The sequence below is a fragment of the Pseudorasbora parva genome, chromosome 5 (assembly GCF_024679245.1).
Source record: "Pseudorasbora parva isolate DD20220531a chromosome 5, ASM2467924v1, whole genome shotgun sequence".
In the NCBI taxonomy this organism is placed as follows: Eukaryota; Metazoa; Chordata; class Actinopteri; order Cypriniformes; family Gobionidae; genus Pseudorasbora; species Pseudorasbora parva.
Window position 1 is genome coordinate 21,127,450 of NC_090176.1, and position 21,171 is coordinate 21,148,620.

Sequence of the window (21,171 nt, forward strand, 5' to 3'; positions counted from 1 at the left end):
ATCCATGATCGATGTTTCCAGTACTGCTCACAGCACACATGATGACCAAATACTGAAGCAACATTTGCAAAATTTTAAGGCAAATTCTAATTAAATCTATAATACAGTAACCCCAGCCTGTCATAAACTCACTGCACCCTTAAGGGGGTCGCACACCGGACGCGGAGCTCGGCGGCGCGCCACGCAGCGTCTCAGGTATCGCACACATTCTCAAAGGATTTTAAAAGGCTACGTTTATTATACATTTCCCCAAAATATGTTTAGACTTTATTCAAGCTGTTGAACTCAGAATGTAAAACAAATGTGTCTTGTAGCAAAGGTTGAAATCAGTATACCTTAACGATAATATACTTTTAATATAAAGCCTTGAAATGGCGCTCTGTGGCGCGGCAGGATTTAGAACAACTTCCTGAGTCGTCACGGACAGGCGCCGAATGCCGCCACCGGTGTGCGTACACTAATTGAAAACAATGTGTTCGAATTTTAAAGACGTGGCGCGCCGCCGAGCGCCGCCGAGCTCCGCGTCCGGTGTGCGACCCCCTTTAGAGTTTATAGCCTAAACATGTTTTCTTCAGTAACAGTTACTTAATGCATTTTGAACATACAATTTCAAGTTTCCAAAATAATTCATGAGGTTCAGTTATAATGATGTTGGACTGAACGACCAATCACAAGGAAGAGAAGACCAGACAGAAGACAGAAGAACACGCCCACCGGAGCAAACATGAAAGAGAGGCCATAAGTCATATTGAGCTCAAACCCTGAGCACTTATTTGACTTCTGATATTGCTCATATGAGCCTATGACTTCCAACATATCTATCCAGATAACATACATCACAGTGACAATGAGAAAGAAGAAACCTGGAGAAAAGAGACAGCAGTGAGAGTTGGAGAAATAAAAAGCAACATAAAAAAGAGAGATAAAGTGTAAAGAATAAATTAGATGTTCGTGAAATCTGTAATGCATTGTTCAATACTGCACATGTCTAAGTGAGGACGAGATACAACCTACCTCCTCATGAAATCTTAACTCACCGGAAATGAGGTAGAGTCCACCCCCCGCTTTATAAAGGCAATGACTGGCAAAAGGAGCTGCGCAAATGATAATGAAACCGCCAGCCACCACAGAAGCCACACCGACCAACATGGAGACGCTCCAGAAGCCTCTGTAAACTAAACAATCATGTTTTCCATTACTACAAACCAGAGGGGAAACGGTTCACACTCTGAAGCTAACTCATGTGAACTGTTATACATTACACAGTGACACAGAGACACTTTATAAACAATACCATATTTTTTTATTTTATCTGTGGCTCATTTCATTAAAAATATTTTCAGATGAATAAACCATATGAAAAAAAAAACAGATGAGTTCCATTAGGGGCATGAACAGTCTTCACCCCTAAAAATTTTTTTATCCTTGATAAAACAATTTTAAACAAAATCTGGCCCCACTTTATTAAAGCAGCACTAGGTAACTTTTGCTCTCAGGGTCCCCCTACAGTTGGGGAAAAAAAATTGTCCTCTACTACTGTCGTAAACTCTGTCATCCTACATCAGGCGATTTGCATTTGTTGACATGACAACCATGATAGCCCTGAACTAGTGATGAGCAGGTCGTCTCATAACCCGCGGACCCCGTATGTCTAATTAATGGTGCGGCCTAATTAATGGTCTCGCAGGTGCGGGGCGGGGCGGGTTGTAAAAATATATACATTGGTGCGGGGCAGGCCAAATAATATCCTAAAAGCGGGATCCGCGGGTTGGAAAAAAAGCTGACCCGCGCATCACTAACAGTTACCCTGAACACTGTTCACATGCAGGTGTTCTTCTGGCGTCGCGTGTGAAATGTCTTCATCCCAGGTACAGTGGCATATGTTTCAGGATGTCATATGAATGTAATTTCATGGGTATTATTTTTTTCAAACGTCAAATGATCGCGATGCTCATGTTTAGAAGCCAGCGTCATTATAGTGGCCTAGTCTATCTATTGGTTACCATTTTACAGAATCTATGACACTTCAATTCAATGTTTGAGTGGTAGGTAATAACCATAGCAAGCATGACAGCCAAATCAGCATCGGTCGGGCACGCCTCCTTCAGCTCACGCCAACGAGCAAACGCTGGCCCAATGTTGATCCTCATCCTGCCTTTAATCCGATCACTTTTTCGTTTCCTCTAATTGCTTTCTTCCAACAAAACCTTTGCTTTCTTATTTTTCTGTGCTGCTCTGGACATGACTATAACATCCGACAAACAAACGATAGTTGGGCTCGCACGTGCGTATGTTAGTAAGTGTGGGTGTTGGTGGAAGTGACGTATGCTGTAAAGCAGTCGAATTTTGTAGTTCTTTTTGTTCTCAGGTTACTACCTGAAATCCAAAGTTTAAAAGTACGATTAAAAATGATACAGATACCGTCAGGCTATGGCAGACGTGTCATTCAACCTATTGTAAGTCGATGTATCATCACAAGAGTCTTGAAAATATATTATAAAGTTTGAAAAGTTACCTAGTGCTGTTTTGAAAATATTTTCATATGAATAAACCAAATTTAAAAAAAACACACAGATGAGCTGCATAAGGGGCATAAAAAGTTTTCACCCCTAAAAATAAATCAAAATAAAATAAAAAATAAAATAAAATAATACTTATTTGTTTATCTGATTGTAATTTAACACCATGTCAGCTATCATGGCTATTTTCATGGTGGAAATATAAATGGTAAAAAATATTTCAATGTAGCAAAATACAATAATATTGATTGAATTAATAATAAAGTAAAGTAAAGTAAAGTAAAGTAAAATATAATATAATATAATATAATATAATATAATATAATATAATATAATATAATATAATATAATATAATATAATATAATATAATATAATATAATATAATAAAATCTTACTTATGGCAGACTGGTAGCTGGTAGTGTTGTAGCTCTGGTCAGGGAAAGGAAAGGGGAGAAGATATGCAGGTGTGCATACTCTTTCATGTGGCTGATTTTCTACGGTAAGAACAAAAATTGCCATTTATTAGTGTGTGAGTTTTAAATCAATGTTTCAGTTAAGATTCACAATTGTTGTGTATTCAAGTTGTTTGCTGACTGAAGTAACCCGAACACTTATTCCTCCTCTTTGAACCGTCTGTGTCCTTTCTGTAGGGCAACAGGTCAGACCCCTTTGATATTTGTGGCACCCAGAGCTTCACAAGAGGGTCAAATACCACGTTCAGTGAGCAAGCCACTTCATACTTTTAAATATATAGTAATGTTAGCAGTTCATTCAAATGACTTCTTTACTGAAAATTCTTACATCATTTATTGTCCATTATTAATTCATGCTTATACAGATAAATATATATCTATTTAAATAAATGCTGTGAAAGTGTGTATGCTTAGAAAACCACAGAAGACTTCTCTGAATTTCTACTGCACTAAAGCAAAAATAATAATCTCTCTCTTACCAAGCCAGAACTTCCACAGATTATCATCATTCATGATGTCATTAAAAGTACAGCGCCAAAATAAGCCCTCGTGATGAAAGGTAATGTTCTGGTCGTCACTAACTTGGTCCTGACCCTGGTTGACCACGACATCACCTCGCTGTAAAGGAGCAGAGAGCAGAGGTCAGAGAGCAACAGACAACTGTGGCGCAGCCCATGAAATTACAATATTTAAAACAGAAAATCAAATTGAAGCCTGATTTAAATTAAAAAATCTATGGATGGACAGGACACATCATGCTTTTGACGTGTTTAGATGCACATTACAAAAAGAATGCCAAGGACATGGCATTATGGATTGGAATGGAGGTGATTTATGTCATATGACTTAACCCTGCTGGGAAATCCACCTTAAACTGGTAGCTATTATCTGGTTGACTAGCAACCATGTTTCAAAATAATAGCATGGACCACTTTAGACCAGCTAATGGCCAACTAAGTACCAGGCTAGTCGTCTAGAAACCAGCTATCATGTTACAAAACACAGCTTATAGCAGAAATCTTCAAGAGAAGTGTGTACTAGACCCTGGGCCATCCCAAGCATGGGGCGTGGCCCACGGCGAGGTAGCGGAAATGGGGCCCCCCTCAGTCCATTCAGGGCCATCCTTAGGGTGGTGCAACTGATGGGACGAGACCCCCGGAACATGATCACGAATAGACCAAGAGGGAACCTGTGGGGGCGGGGGTGGCTCTTGGTGGTGGGGTTCTCGATCTGTCCACGATAGGGGGGATGTCACACTAGATACACCACCCAGGGACAGACCTGACTAGACCAATGCAAGTGAGTAGTGCAATTAACCCCAGCAACAACAAAAAAAATCAGAATTAAGATATATGCACCAATAATCAAGATATACAGAATTTGTATGATGCATGATAAAAGTTCAGCTTTCCTTTAGACTTCCTGTTGGCGCTGTTGACATATAAAATTTGCGCGAGGGTCTTGAGAAGGCACTAGTTGTGCTTGACCTATTAAACTCCCTTTTCATCCATATTTCACACACAATCACACATTGTAAACCCCAATGCTTAAAATAAAGAGCCAACTTAAATTAAACTAATTATTTCAATCAAATTAACTTTTATGAGTATTTAGCACTTTCTCTTTCTTTTGAGTTAAAAAAAACTGAAACATTTTGATAAATCTGAATTAATTAATTTTGTTGAGGTTTATTAACTTGTTTCTTTTATATTGTTCCTGGTATTTCTATTTCCCAGCATGCTTTGACATGACACTCAAAAGGAGTAGATGCTTAAGTGGTTTATTTCTTTATTTTGCAATATTAAATGTTAAGTGAGGGACTCTTCTAAATGTTGCTATGCTAATTTAAGAGTTTCTCTTATGTGGGGGGTACCATCATGGTGACGAGTGGAGCATGAGCTCGGTTTGGGAACAGACTTGTCAATTGCCATTCAAATTCAGCAATTGATTTACTATGCTGATGCTATCAAATCATTGTTTCAGCATTTATTGTATTAGCTAGTTAAAGCTACCCGAAAAATATGTATTAATTAATTTATGAGAGATTTATTAAAGAGATTAATTAATTTATGAATGAGCTTACTAAAATATTTTAAGTAAAGAACAATTAAATTGTTTGAGTATTAAAATTTTGATTACCGGATTATCTTTATTTTTTTGCCAACTTATTCAGGTTTACAGTGCCTCCAACACACTCATGTATCTTCTTACTGATGGTTAAGTTCATACTTTATTATTATTTTTTTAAATCATGTACTTCCATAAAACTCCCATTGTATGGATTCATACAAAATCGCCACCTCATTAAATAGTAAAAAAAAAAAAAAAAAAAACATTCTTCATTGGATTGAGTTGGGAGCATCTCACTTTTCCCTCCCAATCCTTAATGAGGGAAACCTAATTCATGTGTGACTCCTATGAATAGACACTGCACTGAGATTCCTGTTTGGTTATTTAGTATTAAGTGTGGCATCAGACTACAGCATGTGATAGTCCACACTCAAGATACTCAGAGACTGTAAATACTGACGTACAAGGATGTCATATGACTGTCACTGCTTAGAAACCAAATATGCCCATGACTGCTTCATTATCTTGCTTCAGCTTCAAAGAGCAGAAATATAGTAAAATAAAAGAGATATACTAAAATCTAAAACACATAGTTCTGAAGGGAGCCGTTTCATTTATATATTTTTAAATAGACCATCCCTTAATGTCTTATGATAATGTCCTAGAAGTTATACTGATATCAATAAAATACTCATCCATGTAAATTTTTTTCCTTATGCCAAAAAAGGACTAAAACAACACCCACCTCCAAAGTAACCGGACCATTTGAATGTGAATTGCAGGTCTCTGATGCCAAGAGCCAATAGTCCGTGCCAAAAGACAAAAGAATGAACAGAGTTGCCAAGGCACCAAAGAGCCCAGCAAAAAATAGTGCCACATGTAACTTCATGATGGCAATCTTAGAGCGCTACTTTTTAACTGCTTGTTAAATAGTCTCTCCTCCTTCCCACATGAAGAAGTCACTGAAATTACGTAACTCCTCACAATGTGCGTGATAAATAGTCCAGTTATGCTCAGCAAGGTTTACAGTATGTTCACACACACAAATGGCTGTTCTAGAACTCTTCCTTGCTCCAGTGTCTATGTGTGTGTGTGTCAGTGTCCTCTCCCTTAGCCAGAGCAGGACCTGGCATTGGGTGGGGAGTGGGTTTCATGACAGCACACCAGCGTAGAGCTGCCCATTGGGCTATTTTGGTCAGTTGAGTGAAGGTGCCTGCTGCCTCTCTCAGAGGAGTGGTTTAAGAATGGGATTACAGAAGGGAGACGAGTGGACCAAAATATCCCCTGCAGGAAAATCAGCTGAGATAGGAATGAAAATGAAGACACTAGAGGTGTCTATCACAAATCCCACACTGATGTAAATGTACTTGAAATGTACTTGATTTTTCTTTTGCAAGTTTTTGCATGCATAATTTTCAAGTAAATTTCACATATAGAATTAAAGGGATAGTTCACCCCAAAATGAAAATTTGATGTTTATCCGCTTACCCCCAGGGCATCCAAGATATAAATGATTTTGTTTCTTTAGTAGAACAAAAATGAAGATTTTCACTCCAACCGTTGCAGTCTGTAAGTCGTATAATGCATGTGAATGGAAGCAAAATCTATGATAGGAAAAACAAAACATGCACAGACAAATCCATATTAAACCCTGCGGCTCTTCACGGCACATTGATGTCTTAGACACAAAACGATCGGTTTGTGTGAGAAACCGAACAGTATTCATGTAATTTTGACCTCTAATACACCACTATGTCCAACAGCCTTCAGTGCATGATCACTTCCGGTAAGTGAGGTCAATGTACAAGATCTGGCGTAGTTTACTCAAGCGGCGGAAGTAATCTCTCGAGCATATTTCTATGCCACATCATGTACTTTTAAAGTGTATGCTTTACTTCGAAATATCTAGGTAAATAACAAAAACATGTAACAAGTAGCTCAGCACCTGAACACAGAGACCTCAATACTACACAATGACTACACAGTCGATGGATGAATGTCATTTTGAGTAGAAAATTAGCTCCAAATGTCACATAATGGCAAGTTACTAAACCTAACAGCAAAAGCAATGATAAAACAGTGAAAAAAGTGCATGGGGACACGAGTATTAGAAAAGATGAGTAGTTTTACTTAATTTTATAATGTTGATATTTACGCTAAAACTAATTTTTTTTTCCTTGCCTGAACTTTTTCATGTATAAATTACACTTGTATTTTCTGTATTTACTTTACTACAGAATTTATTTTATCAGTGACCAACTGAGAACTGATGAAGTTAGGATATTAAGACAAATTCTATACATCCATTTCTAAATATTATATGGATACAAATTACATACGCACTGTAAAAGTTTGTTAGTTATTTTGCAAGAAATTTATATTCAGCAAGGATGCATTAAATTGATCAAAGGTGACAGTAAAAATATTTATAATATTACAAAAAGTATATTTCAAATAAATGCTGTTTTATTGTTTTACTTTCTAACTTTCTATTTATCAAAGAATCCTGAAACAAAATAATCCGCAAACATATTAAGCAGAACAACTGAATTGAAATTATATAATAAAAAAATGTTTATTGACCACCAAATTAGTATATTAGAATGATTTCAGAAGGCTCATGTGACACTGAAGACTGAAGTAATGATGCTAAAAATTCAGCTTTGCGTCACCAGAATAAAATACATATAATCACAGAATAAAATACATTTTAAAATATATTCAAATAGAAGACAGTTATTTTTAATTGTAAAAGTTCTCAATATGTAAGGTCTACCTATGTACTGTATTTTTGGTCAAATAAATGCAGCCTTGATGAACATTCTTATTTCAAAAAATCTTACCAACCCCAAAATTTAACTGCTCCCACTGTATTGTAGGACTTCAGATTCCACTTGGATCTATCGATTGAAACCATCAGTACATGGGGAAAAGAGAATATAAGCTCATTATATTTCAAGTGGGGCATTTTGCACTGAGCAGATAAACCTGTGACCAATTATCACTGTGCTGTGAATGAAGGCCAGAGCCACTGAAGAGGACACAAGGCTGTCCAAATGGGCTTTGCCTATAAGACATGCTTGATTTGAGCTGGGTACGTGGAGAGACATTTAGGGCTTAGAGATACAGGAGAAAAATATGCAAGCTAAAATTAAAAATAATTACAGCATATGTCCATTGATGACTGCAAGTGGTGAAAGTCTTTTCTGGTGTAGTAATGACCGTCTGTGGTGTTTCTGTAAAGCAGAGCAGGAGCCGTTTTATATAGAGTCCCATGTAGAGCTAAATTTATCTCGGTATCTTGTTATAATACTGAGAAACAATGGTCCTGTTCATCTGTACAGAAAGACAAAGTTAGTGCTACTTTAATGTTGATTTGGATTTATTATCTTATTTAAAATTGTTATATGCTCTGTTAAGCATTCCTTTAGCACAAGATGTGAGGACTATTTGTGAGGGTTCATGCGAGTGTGTTTATGTGAACTGTCTTGGGAACATCACTACAGCTGCACTGGAATGATCAAGTGTCATGGCTTCCCCAATTCCAAATCAAAGTCGGAGAGGATTTTTTAAACAAAATTTCATAAGGCAGTTTAGCTCTAAAATGACCATGACTTAAGCTTGGATTGAGACATGCTCACTTGATAGGCTACTACAACATGTGAATAATCTTACACAGTCAGAAAAGAAGAAAAAACTGTAAGATTTATATATCAAGGCATTTTATCATTATGTGAGAAATATAAATAGGAGTTAATGCAAGATCTCTAACACATAGCTCCCACCCTCTTACCCACTTAAGTGGTACAATCTGACAAAGATCAAGAAGACTGCCAGAAGATGGAGCTCAAGTGCAGAGCAACTACAGCGTACTGTAACGTTATACGGTATTGTAAAATGCAATAAACTAGAAACACAATACTCCGTTACTAGAACGTGTATTTAATAACCAAGAGAACTACACTGCTGACAATGATATTTGTGGTTAGACTATAGCCTAGATAGAATATTAGAATATTTTATAGAATAGATCAGGTTAGACATCAACCTACCTACATATAGCCTATGAGAAGAAAAAAATAAGATAAATTGTATAGATAATTTAGCTTGTTTGAAGCAAAAACTCGCTTAATTTTCTGAGTACAATTTTGTGATATTTTTTCAATATTTAAACTAGAAACAAGACAAGTAAATACTAAGGTAAAAGAGCATTTTTGCTAATGCTAAACTGGCGCTATTTAATATTGCTATAACGTTAGCTATACATTTTTACGGTCTATGGGCTACAGCCACCCCCAAGCCCCGGTGTAGCGCCGTCACTGCTATCAAAAGGGATGGATACTCACTGAACACTTGATGTTTTTTGGAAAAAAAAATCACACTAACTTACTGCCTTGAAGAACTTGCTAAAGAGCTACCGCCTAACGTTAGCTCGTCAGTGGCAATCCACCTGTCACGTGGCCACGCCCTTAATTATGCAGAACTTTAATGCTTAATATAATTTAAACAGATTAATTATAAAATCACCCCCTTGCAGTTGTCATGAAGGGCAAAATTAGCTCTATATACCAAAACCACTTTTTGTAGGCTGTAAAAAAAATTTTTAACATGGGGTAGCTGATGTGACTACCCCTTTTGGAGCCAAAACCCTAGCGGACAGACTAGTCGATGATCGCAATTCAAATACAGCGCGTCTGCTCGATGCATAGGCTCGATGCCTTCATTCACTGGACTGTACCATAAACAGGAGATCATGTACAGTAAATTAACCACCATTAGCATTTTATCATGTGAAAACCCTCCCATTCGTATGCACAAAATGAGTTACCTCTCTTTTAATTTAAAAAAAAACAGCCCGCACAGAATAATCGTGATTTCCACGAGGATGTCACTCTGATTACACACCGTGCGCCGCTCTTAAGGGGACAGATGGTCTAATCCTCGTGATGTTTCCTGGTGAGCAGCATAGCAACGCTGTCCGTCGCTTCCGCGTTGACTGCAGTTCTCTCTGTCAATGCGGGAGAATGAATAACTCTAAATGTGTCATTACCCACAAACGACGGAGTCCAACGCGCATCATACGATGTATATACGTGGTGGGATTCATGGTGAGTAACATTATCCTCTTTTGTATTTGGCTATGGTCAGAGCTCTTCGTATGGCATTGATCGCAATGACACATCACATTAAGATGCTGTCAATACATTTACATTGATCGGATACCCCTGTTCTGCACATCTGATCCATATTCTCATATACTGACTGTCTCAGTAGCTCATGAAATGACAAAATATTCATTTGAAACATTTAGATATGAAGAATTTGCTAGAACTGTTGTAAGATAAGAATCTTGTTTATAAAGGCTCACTGATATTTAGTGGTCTTTATAACAATATTTTTACATTTTAAACTTAGAATTTTCCATAATAGATGCGTTGGCAACTTATAGTTTTGCATCTGTAGAAATATTTTGTCCTGTCTGTGGATTTTGGCAACACCCATGAGAAAGAACACAACATTGTCTTTCCTTTTCTTTCCCTTCTCAGACACATTGAGTTGTTCCTTGCTTTGATTCCCCCATACCATAGTTTCTTTCAGATTAAAAGTCTTATTTTCATAGAAAGTGCTGTGACACTGCCACTGGATTGAGGTGCGGTGTGACTTTAATCAAGTGCTTGGCTGGCCTGACTGCAGTACACTTCAAATCTAGATAAACAGGCTCAATGGCAAAATGCTTTGTCATTTTTGCTTTAATCCTATTTAAGCCAGCCAACATTTTCTTTTCTTACTGTAAAGACAAATCAATGATACATTATTCATTCATTCAGTCAGTCAGTCATCCGTTGTTGTTTTTTTGTTTTTTAGCATGATGTTGAACTACTTCCACAACGCATAGTTCTTTTACTGTTTTAAATAAAAGTGTGTTTTCAGTTGTCAGAAGATATTTTAATAAACCTGAATAGGCTTTTTTATCTTTGGTAAACTTCTCATCTAAATCATAACATTGAGTTTTAAATCTTTATTATTATTATTATATAGCCTATATATAATTTTTGTTGTTGTTGACAATTTATTGACATTAATAAGAAACCAAATGGCACAATGTATTTTAAATGTCATACATTTTAATTATTTATGTCATGGAAACCACAGGAAAATATTTTGTACAGGTCTGTTCTGCAATTCAGGATTCATGTAATTAGTAAATTTAATTATTGTAGCCATCTTAAAATTAAATCTACTGTAATTAGACTCTAATTATAGTCTTAAAGGGATAGTTCACCCCAAAATGAAAATTGTATCCTCATTTACTTACCCTCAAGCTGTTCTTTCTTCTGCTGAACAAAAACAATAAGACATTTTGAAATATGCCTGTAACCAAACACTTGATGGGCCCATTGACTTTCATAGTAAGTGAGGTGACCCATCAACTTACCCATATTCTTCAAAATACATTTTTTTGTTTTCAGCAGAAGAAATAAACTCATGCAGGTTTGGAACAACTTGAGGGTGACTAAATGATTTTTATTTTTGGGTGAACTATCCCTTTAAATACTAGAAACCTGTTTCTTGAGCTGTGTTTGCTTTGCTGACGTATGAATCCGTTTATGTGTGTGTTTTCAGGACCTCTTTGGGGTCAGTATGATTATCCCTTTGCTGAGTCATCATGTGAAGTTTCTGGGAGCAAGTCCTACAGTGGCTGGGATTGTAGGTAAGTATCTGGTGTTGTTGTTAAAGTCTTCATAATATGGAACTTGCGATAGTCTTCTCTTTCCTATTGTGATGTGATGTATATCTGAGTGAAACGGCTTATTGAAAGAAATGTAGGCAGGACTTGATTGGATTAATTGAATGTTTGTGGTTTGCTTTTGCTGTGATGTCATGTGAGTGACAGGTTGATCACGTCAGTAAATGCATCATTAGAGAAGAGATGTTGCTGCAAGATGGAGGGGAGCCTATTTTGATTAAAGATTATGAGGGCACATGAATAAAAAAAATATTGTGATGTGCACAGATAAATAATTTATACTGCAATATTCCATAAAATTTTGATTTCATGGTGGCACTGAGTTTCAGTATTAACAGCATATTTCACTATTACAGAATTCAAAATTGTTGCCTATCATTAATAACTATTATGACAATTAGTTAGACAGCTTATTTTCTGCTGTGATGAAGAGAACAAGCTCACATTTAGGACTGTAAAATTTATTTGCATAGATTTTAATAAAAATCTTGTGTGTGTGTGTGTGTGTGTGTGTGTGTGTGTGTGTGTGTGTGTGTGTGTGTGTGTGTGTGTGTGTGTGTGTGTGTGTGTGTGTGTGTGTGTGTGTGTGTGTGTGTGTGTGTGTGTGTGTGTGTGCGTGCGTGCGTGAGTGTGACTGTGACATTATTCTAAATGTAGGCTGTTTCCGAACAGTGTAGACTTGCTTTCAAATGGATTTTATAAAAATGAATTGTTATAAAATTTCAGGTCTTGCTGGATGGATATGTTCTCTCATGATACTTGTGATTTTTGAGGGTGCACAAAGTCAATTCAATTGATATAGTCAGTGCAAATTAATTTAGTAAATGTCAAATAATGTGTCAACTGACATTTGTTTTTGTAAATATATAAGTCCAATTTTGTTTAATTCTGCACATACTGTTCTCAAAAGAGCCAGTATCAAATTACTTTTCTTACTTTTCCAGTCAACAGATGACTTCATTGCTGGCAGTGGTTGTAATTTTTAAGGCAAAGACAAGCATGTCTTTGAAATCAGCAGTACATTGCCTGCGCCTCGTCTCTGATTAAAAGGGCTGCTTAAATGTGGCCCATAGTCAATGGAAATCACCAGCTAAGTTGATATTTTCACTGATTTCATAAGGCTGGCAGTTAAGATTGTGATCACAAGGTCTTGTTGCCTAAACTGCTTGATTGGGAAACTTATTCTTTTGTTTAGTGATGTTTCCCTCTGCTTTTTTTCCCTTTTGCAGGATCTACCTATGGAGTATTACAACTCTTCTCTAGTACTGTTGTGGTAAGTAGTGTTTTATTTATTTTTTAGTGAGCAGCATTTGCTATATCAGTTTGCTGTTCTCAATTTAATAATTCATGTTTAGCCTGCTTCATCCGATCTGTCTCCATAGAGTTTAAAGCACAGTAATTGTTTATTACAATCAACATTAGGGCACCTCAAACTGCAGACACTGTGTGTTACTGTAAAATGAATCAACATATTGCCATTGACAAACACACCGACACGCACATATTTAAAGTGGTTAAAGACTAAAAGGTCACGGGGCTAGTTAAGAAGTGAAGGAGATGTTTGTCTACTTTTGGATGTTTAGCATGGAGATAGCAGACAGGAACAGTAAGCCACTATGACATGCCTGTAGGCCAGAAACAAAGAGAACATAGTAAATCCAATTTACGTTTTTATTGCATTACACTAGTGTGCCGTGTCTGCAGATGTGTGTGTGTGTGTGTGTGTGATACCGCAGTCTAATGAGTGCTGGTATGGAGATGCCTGCAGTTCTTGCCTCAGGGCCTGAGCCATTTCATTTGTCAGGTCCGATCTGTCTGCCTTTAGGCTATAAATTGTAAGTTTCTTTGGTGAGATTCTTTTCTTTAATAAACAACTATGGTTCTGGCTCAAATGTTTTGTAATGAATCGTGCACAAAAATGTCATACTAGTTGAGTGAATTGAAATGAGTCTTCTGAAGTCACTGGGATCTGTTACAAGAAAAAGAATCTGACCATGTGAGGCTACATGTCATGTTTAAATCTTTGGGTTTACTGACATGTAGGGCGGGGTTTTGGAGAGAGCTATTTTGCTCATATTAGCTGCTTTGCTAGGATTAAGGAGAGTTAGTTGTTTAGCAAAACAGCTAGAATTGTTTACAGCGTTTTACATAGTCATGTTCTACAAAAGATTTTCACATTTCTTGCCCTCTACCCTAATTGTGGAAAAGAACACTTTTGTATAAAGGAGTATTTATTATAGAAATAATACTTTAAAAGAATATAGTGCTCAACTAAATGGAATGGAATGTTTACTGACACTTATCGCATGATAATTGCAAATTTATTCATATTAAATTCAATTAGCTAAACTTTTTTGTGAGTTTTTTCACCCACTTAAGTAGGATTTCATTGTTCATTTCAGTCATTTAATATTTCCTTCTTAAGTCTTTGAAATGTGGTAAAGTGTACCGAATGCACTTACAAGCATTTATGGAAAACTAAAATAGATATTTTATTGTCATTTCTATTGAAACTTTTTACATTTAAATGTATTTATTTGCACATTTGTACGGATAAGGTTGCAATTTAGTACATTTAGCATAAATAAACTTTAAATGCAATAGTGAATAACAAAGTTAAAATTAATATCATACGTAAATAAGTCTATTTTTTTGAAGCATGACGAAAGATCATTAAGACAATGTTTTAAAATGTACTTTTAAGTTTCATTTGACAATTACAAAGTACACTTTAAAAAAAAAAAAAGTGTACTTAAAGATGCACTATGTAGAATTTTTTGCAGTAAAATATACACAAAAAAACAGTAGGCCAGTGTTATATATTTTGTTCAGTTGAGTTCTTACAATATCCCAAATGTTTCCAACTATTTGTAAATTGTAAGAAAATTGCTATTTTAACCACAGAGCCAGGACGTCTGAGAGAATCGCCTGTCAATTGCGTCATATCTCTGTTACCCTCAGTTTTATTTGGCAGAAACGCTTTACTCTTAGCAGTGTGAACAAGTGTCACAGCAGCCACTGAGCGAACGCACATCAAAACATAATTTTAAACACACTTAAATATATCTAAAACGATAAACCGAGCTGTGTTAACTCCTACTCATGACTGGAAAAGTGGAAATGGCGCCAGCGACTGTGTCCCGTCATAATAAAAGTCCTGGTGCTCGCGAGCCGTAACAATTGCTCCAGCGGCCTTGCTCAGCTCCACAACACTCGGTCCTGCTCGGTTTCATACTACAGTAACGTTAATAACCACAACCATCAACATGATTTCTGCCCGAGTCCTATCCCGATACTTTCCACCGGCTGTGAAGTGAAAACCACGTCCCAAGATTCTGCACTCAAACTACGCCTTTGTTTTGAATAGGTACCCTCTAGCAGATGGAAAAGTTACATAGTGCAGTTTTAAGTATTTTAAGAAACAGTTGCATATGTGTACTCTTTTTAAGTACACTTAAGTGACCTTTTATTTCACTGATATATTGCAAGTACAGTTTAAAAATATATTTTTAAAGATTTCAAGTACACTACAAGGGCAAATTCTATTCAGCACACTTATTTTTCACAAGGGTAAGTTGGTGCTGGGGGTTGATTATAGTATAAGCTACATTTTAAACTATAACCAACTTAATGTTTAAACTAAGTGATTTGATTTATTAGCACATCTAAAAATCCATGTGATACAGAAGAATATGTCTTCTTTAATGACAAACATCTGTGTCACTTTCTTTTGGTCTTAGTTTAATTTTCATGGACTTTTAGTTTGTTTCTCTTGTTCCTGTTCCCTTTGTTCCATTTTCCTGCTCTGCATTTGTTACCATGGTTCTTGATTTATTAGTTGTTACCTGTTCAACTAATACCTGTACATGACCTGTTACCTGAATACATGACCTGTTACCTGAAATTGAGTTCATTCACACTGTATTTAAGTCCTTCAGTTCAATGTCTGGTTTTGTTTGTTTGTTCATTGTCAGTCTCATTGTGTCGCTCACTTGTTTTTATGTAATTTAATAAAACCACCTTGGAATTTGATCTTCTTCATCCTCAGTCATCCTTTTGGATTAGCGGTACAGTCTGCAATTCTGTGTTTATTTCTCTATGGTGACAAATGATTAAAAAGGACTTCTTATATATCTTTCATTGTCTCTTATGCGTCTCGTCGGCAGGGAAGTTGGAGTGATGTGGTTGGGAGGCGCTATTCACTACTGACGTGCCTTTTGCTCAGTGCCTTTGGGTATGGCCTGCTGGGTCTGTCCACCAGTATTGCGCTCTTTGTGCTGGCCAGGATACCAGTGGGTGAGTAATGGAGTACTTTTGTTCACGTTGCAAATTAGGATGTGCATTATTGCTTAAAGTCACACGTCAATGTGATTTTCCTTTTCTGTCCAAAGGGCTCTTTAAACACTCCCTGTCTATCTGCCGAGCGCTCCTGTCAGATCTTGTGTCGGAGGAAGAACGGCCTCTAGTGATGGGTCACTTTAATGCAGCCTCGAGTGTGGGATTCATCCTGGGACCAGTGGTGGGTGGATATCTCACTGAACACGAGGGGGGGTTTTACTTATCCTCATTCGTCTGTGCAGCCATTTTCTTTCTAAATGCAGGTGAGCAAGATTGACATTAGTTGCATGAGTAAAGGAAGTAACTTGTATCTTAAAAGTACAGACAAGTATAAACAAGCCAATATTTAGTGAGATTTGCTTTATTTCAAAATGTTCGCCCAAGAATGACATATCTGTCATTAGCCGTGTTTCCCATACAGATTTGCGCAAAATCTTTGCAATATTTTATAAATGTTGATAAAAACACTATTGTGAAATGCCTGTTGTTGTTTTTTTTCCTCTTGCAATGTCATTAAAAATATTATGCCATGCATGTTTGTAGGTTTATGTATATTATTTTTAATCGACGGAGGAGTGGGGTATGGGTGTTATCCAAGCATTATTACACGGCTCTGTGAAATACTTGATTCTGATTGGTCAATCGCGCATTCCAGCGGTATGTTATTTCCAGATAACACCCGCTCATACGGGTACTACGAGTTATCTTGACCGGTACTACTTCTATGCTTAACGCTGGCGCCATCTTGTGGCTTAAACAGCCGTGGTTTACAATGGAAGACTTCAAGGCAGGTTTCCTTTATAACGTTTTTATTATAGATATTTTTCTTACACGAACGCATCGATTCGAATCAGAAGGCTCTATTAACCCATTGGAGTCGCGTGGAGCATGTTATTTGACGGACAGCTGCATTTTTTATGGACTTAACTACAACTACTGGATTAACGTTAGCCTGGACTTTTTAAAAATAACTCTGATTGTATTTGTCTGAAAGAAGAATGTCATATACACCTATAATGACTTGAGGGTGAGTAAATCATAGGCTTGGTTTCATTTTTGGGTGAACTAACCCTTTCAGCATTCATTTTCAACATTTAGCAAGGGCATATGGCAAATCGTCAGCAATAGATAAAGGCTTAAAGCAGGTTGGAACTGTTTTCCTTCGCGGAAGCTTTGCGTAAGAGCTAATAAAATATTTAATCTCGAGACAATATTTTGTGTCTAATAATTATTTATTGAGACTAGGAGCCGTGTAATAAGCGGGATAATGTACACCCAGCCGGTTGTTATCGCAGAATAAACCCCGACAGAGTGATCAGGACCCCGACGCGAAGCAGAGGCTGGGTGTACATTACCCCTTAACAACCGGCTGGGTGTACATTATCCCTTACTTAATGGCTAGGAAAGCACCGTATACTTGGGAGCGGCCACGTATGGTGTTTACTATGTTTGTGAAAAATACTATATTTGTGGGTGTTTCTCCCACATATCTGCTTCAAGGTCTTAATGATAACTTATGGCATTTCTTTGTTGTTTTAAATCCAGTATAATCCAGTATTCTATAGTCTTTTATGAGTTTAATAAAGAACTCGGTCTCGTCTTCTGTCCAAACATATCGCGTCATCTGTAAAGAATGATTGACTTTTATATACCCAAGGTGACCTGTAAATGCCAAAAAAAAAATCCATTGCAGTTCTGCAAAAATTTCCTTTTTCGAATTGCCCCAAAAACCAACTCATGCGAGCTTAAAAACCTTTTTGCGTTATATGTGGGAGTTTTTGCTAAATTGACGCGTTTCCAAGGCTGTGTTCCATTCATTTGCAATGGATGAGAGATAAAGCTTTTAAAACTTCCATATCACGAAAGAAGTGACGGCTGAAGTCCAAATAATTTTTCATGTAGCCTTTTTTGCAGCTTGAAACCTTCAGTCACTAATACAGTCCATACAGTAATTGCATGGAAAAAGAGGAGCTTTGGCATTCTGCCAAACGTCACCTTTTTGTTCCACTGTAAATGATTACAGAATTTTTATTTCTGGTTGAGCTATCCCTTATTAAAAAGAAGTACACTTCACCAGACTGTACAAAAATACTTTTTATGGAAATAATATATTTTAAATAGTATAGTTTGAAATGTATATTAAATGCAGTTAGTTCTTTTTGACCCACTTAAAGGTGCACTATGGAGCTTTCCGTCCACTGGAGGGCGCCTATTCAAAACAAATCGTAGTTTGATGATGCAGAGTGTGAGCGCAGCATCTTGGGAGATGTGGTCTTCTCATCACAGCCGGTGGAAAATAGGACTCGGGCAGAAATCACGTTCATGCATGCGGTTATTAACGTTACTGTAGTCTAAAGCAGAGCAGGACCGAGTGTTATGGACCTGAGCACAGCTGCTGGAGCGATTGTTAAACAAATACCCGCCTCGCGAATACCGGGACTTTTATTATGACGGGACGGGACACATTCGCCGGGCACCTGCACAGATCAGCTCTTCCGGGTTATGATTTTGAGGTAATGTAGCTCTGTTTATCATGTTAGATACATTTAAGTGTGTTCAAAACTTAATTAAATATAAAAAAAACTTTTCTTAATTTGAAGTGCCAAATGCGGCTTCATTTGCGACTTCGTGTCCAGCATCCTGAGGAAGGCCGAATATAGAAGTCGTGCACTTGGGGTGAAAATAACTTTGTTTCGATGGCATATCTGGAACACTCTAGCCTACTGCTACAGCTCTCTCTTCCATAATGACTGCGACGTGACCTCGCCCACTCTGTTGTGTGTTCGCGGGGGCAGTGTTTATGTTAATAGCAAGGGTTTATGATGTCACTAACCCGGAAAAGAAGCTTGCTGTAGTCCAAACCGGCCGTTTTTGTAGGCAATAAACTGCCGAAACTTTTAAAGACAATACCTCCGTTTGCATTGTACTTTCAGCGCTGTAACTTTGCAGATACTGTTTATGCTCAAGCAGCAACATTACACACTAACTAAAGTAAAAAAAGTGAAATCACACGCAACCACCCCTTTATAGTGAAGATGATTTTAATTTGTCGATTGCAAGCTAAGTGCACATATATCTATATATATCTTTTTTTTATACTTTGAATATTTTAAGTACACTGCAAGTGCACATTCAATACAATTAAGTGCACTTCTTTTTAAGAAGTGATCCATTCTGATGTCTGCTACAAAGCAACATAAATTACAGTCCACTTATCCATATGTTGTTGTCTTCTCAGGGTTGGTCTGGATGTTACCATGGAGCGAGACACTTACTCACTGCACAGATGCAAATGCCAATAGTAAAACCAAAACCAGCAAAACCTATGATGGGTTAAAGAACTCAGTCCAGCAGAACAGCTCAGACAAAAACCACGTTCGGCATTTAAATGCGCCTGCAGTCCGTAGTCGAGCTGATGCAGGCTGGGGCTGGAGGGACATGTCTATCTTCCAGCCTGCCTGGAGACAGCTGACCTCAGTGTGGGTGAGGATCTGCATGGTGGCGTCCTCGGATATGTGGGATTTGTTCCTGGTGCGTCTTCTAATGGCTGTATCTATAATGTTGTACTACAGTAACTTCTCCTTAGCCATGGAGGAGCGTTTTCAGCTCAAACCAAAGATGACAGGATATTTGATCAGCTACAGCAGTATGTTGGGAGCCCTTGCTGGATGTTTGGTGGGACCCGTAACACAACTCTATAGCAACAACATGTCTGCTTTATTGTTGCACTCTACAGCGCTCACCTGCATGTTGATTTTCCTCTATGCCACGGCGCCCAACGTCTGGCAGGTCCTGCTCACCTCCACATTCTTTGCCATCTCTACCACTATCGGACGCACTTGCATCACCGACTTGGAGCTGCAGCGTGGGGGAGCCCAAGCTAGCGGGACGTTAATCGGAGCGGGACAGTCGGTCACAGCTGTGGGACGGGTCCTAGCACCACTGCTGTCTGGTCTAGCTCAAGAATTCAGCCCCTGTGGACCCCCTAGTTTGGGGGTCGTGTTGGGTCTGCTAGCTGTGGGTTTGCTACTCTTGAGGACTCCTAAGTGGGACAGTAAGTCAAAGGTCAAAGACAGACAATGAGGTGTAAACCACTCAAAGTGAAGAAAAGATAAAGGACTGGGATGGCAGCTGTCTTTTTTTCCTCTCAGGTGATGTGATCGTGGGAGTTTGGATCTGTATACCAGCTATAGAATGTCAGGACGTATATGTGAGACGGCCGTCTGTAAGGCTGCCTCCTGTGCCGCCATGCTGAAAGAGAGCAATTGCCTGTGCAAATGCAGACAGACAGAGTCTGATGCAAAGTCTTATCAGATGAATGTTTATATCAGAACATTTTGTTGTTGGTTCACCACCAATGGCAGGACTAGAGTAAAACCAAGGATGTTCAATTTCAAAGCATCAGAAGTGGGACATTCATTGTTGAAAAACGTTTATGTGATTCCTGTCCAAATTTCACACTAGTCACATGGGAAAGGTAAGGTTTACATGCTTCCAAGAAATCAATTTAGCATTTTAGGAGGGATAAACTTAACTACAGTACATGGAGTTTTACCTCACTGTGGCATTGGTACTCATTTAACCACTATTTATCTTTGGAGTACTTCAGAATACTCACTTCCTTCTGTGTTTTAAAATGTAAAAGTCGTACAGTTGCCCAAAAGGCTAGCAATAATGTTTTCAATAAAACTGTTGACAATCTGATCACAAACACTACTGGTCAATAGTATTAAATGATGTCGTTGTTTTTATTATTGTTCAGCAAGGATGCAGTAAATTGATCAGTGACAATGAAGACATTTAAAATCTTTCAAAAGATTTCTCTTTCACATAAATGTTATATTAAAATAGAAAAGGTATTTTAAATTGTAATATGTCAGACTATTACTGTTTTACTGTATGTTTGATTAAATAAATGCAGCCTTGGTGAGCAAAAGAGGTTTCTTTCCAAATCATAAATCATATCAATCCCAAACTTTTGAATGGTAGTGCATTTGTGGGAGAGAAAAAAAAAATTTCTTT

The 21,171-nt window shown here is 37.6% G+C and overlaps 2 protein-coding genes across 5 annotated transcripts; one reads left to right on the plus strand and one right to left on the minus strand.

The window, feature by feature from the left end:
• Positions 1-550: 550 nt before the first annotated feature.
• tmem182a (transmembrane protein 182a) lies at positions 551-10,040 on the minus strand. Of its 4 annotated transcripts, none has more exons than XM_067443457.1 (5): positions 9,969-10,040; positions 3,473-3,611; positions 2,916-3,014; positions 1,038-1,175; positions 551-863 (listed from the first exon to the last, which is right to left on the minus strand). In XM_067443457.1, exons 2-5 carry the CDS (start codon positions 3,504-3,506, stop codon positions 637-639), a joined length of 498 nt encoding a protein of 165 aa, XP_067299558.1. In that variant the 5' UTR covers positions 3,507-3,611; positions 9,969-10,040; the 3' UTR covers positions 551-636. The 4 variants fall into 4 exon arrangements, with proteins under 4 accessions (XP_067299558.1, XP_067299557.1, XP_067299556.1 ...); XM_067443456.1 differs by lacking the exon at positions 9,969-10,040 and adding an exon at positions 9,454-9,513; XM_067443455.1 differs by lacking the exon at positions 9,969-10,040 and adding an exon at positions 9,410-9,474.
• mfsd9 (major facilitator superfamily domain containing 9) lies at positions 10,014-20,850 on the plus strand. The gene is made up of 6 exons (XM_067443452.1): positions 10,014-10,171; positions 11,688-11,775; positions 13,041-13,084; positions 15,978-16,107; positions 16,203-16,412; positions 19,388-20,850. Exons 1-6 carry the CDS (start codon positions 10,088-10,090, stop codon positions 20,230-20,232), a joined length of 1,401 nt encoding a protein of 466 aa, XP_067299553.1. The 5' UTR covers positions 10,014-10,087; the 3' UTR covers positions 20,233-20,850.
• Positions 20,851-21,171: the final 321 nt, after the last annotated feature.

Coding starts and splice junctions, on each gene's coding strand:
- tmem182a (XM_067443454.1), bottom strand. CDS start 5,952: ATGAAGTTACATGTGGCACTATTTTTTGCTGGGCTCTTTGGTGCCTTG. Junction 3,015..3,472: donor TCTGTGGAAGTTCTGGCTTG/GTAAGAGAGAGA, acceptor TTCTTACCGTAG/AAAATCAGCCACATGAAAGA. Junction 1,176..2,915: donor CAGCTACCAGTCTGCCATAA/GTAAGATTTTAT, acceptor ATGATTGTTTAG/TTTACAGAGGCTTCTGGAGC.
- mfsd9 (XM_067443452.1), top strand. CDS start 10,088: ATGAATAACTCTAAATGTGTCATTACCCACAAACGACGGAGTCCAACG. Junction 10,172..11,687: donor TATACGTGGTGGGATTCATG/GTGAGTAACATT, acceptor GTGTGTTTTCAG/GACCTCTTTGGGGTCAGTAT. Junction 11,776..13,040: donor TACAGTGGCTGGGATTGTAG/GTAAGTATCTGG, acceptor TCCCTTTTGCAG/GATCTACCTATGGAGTATTA.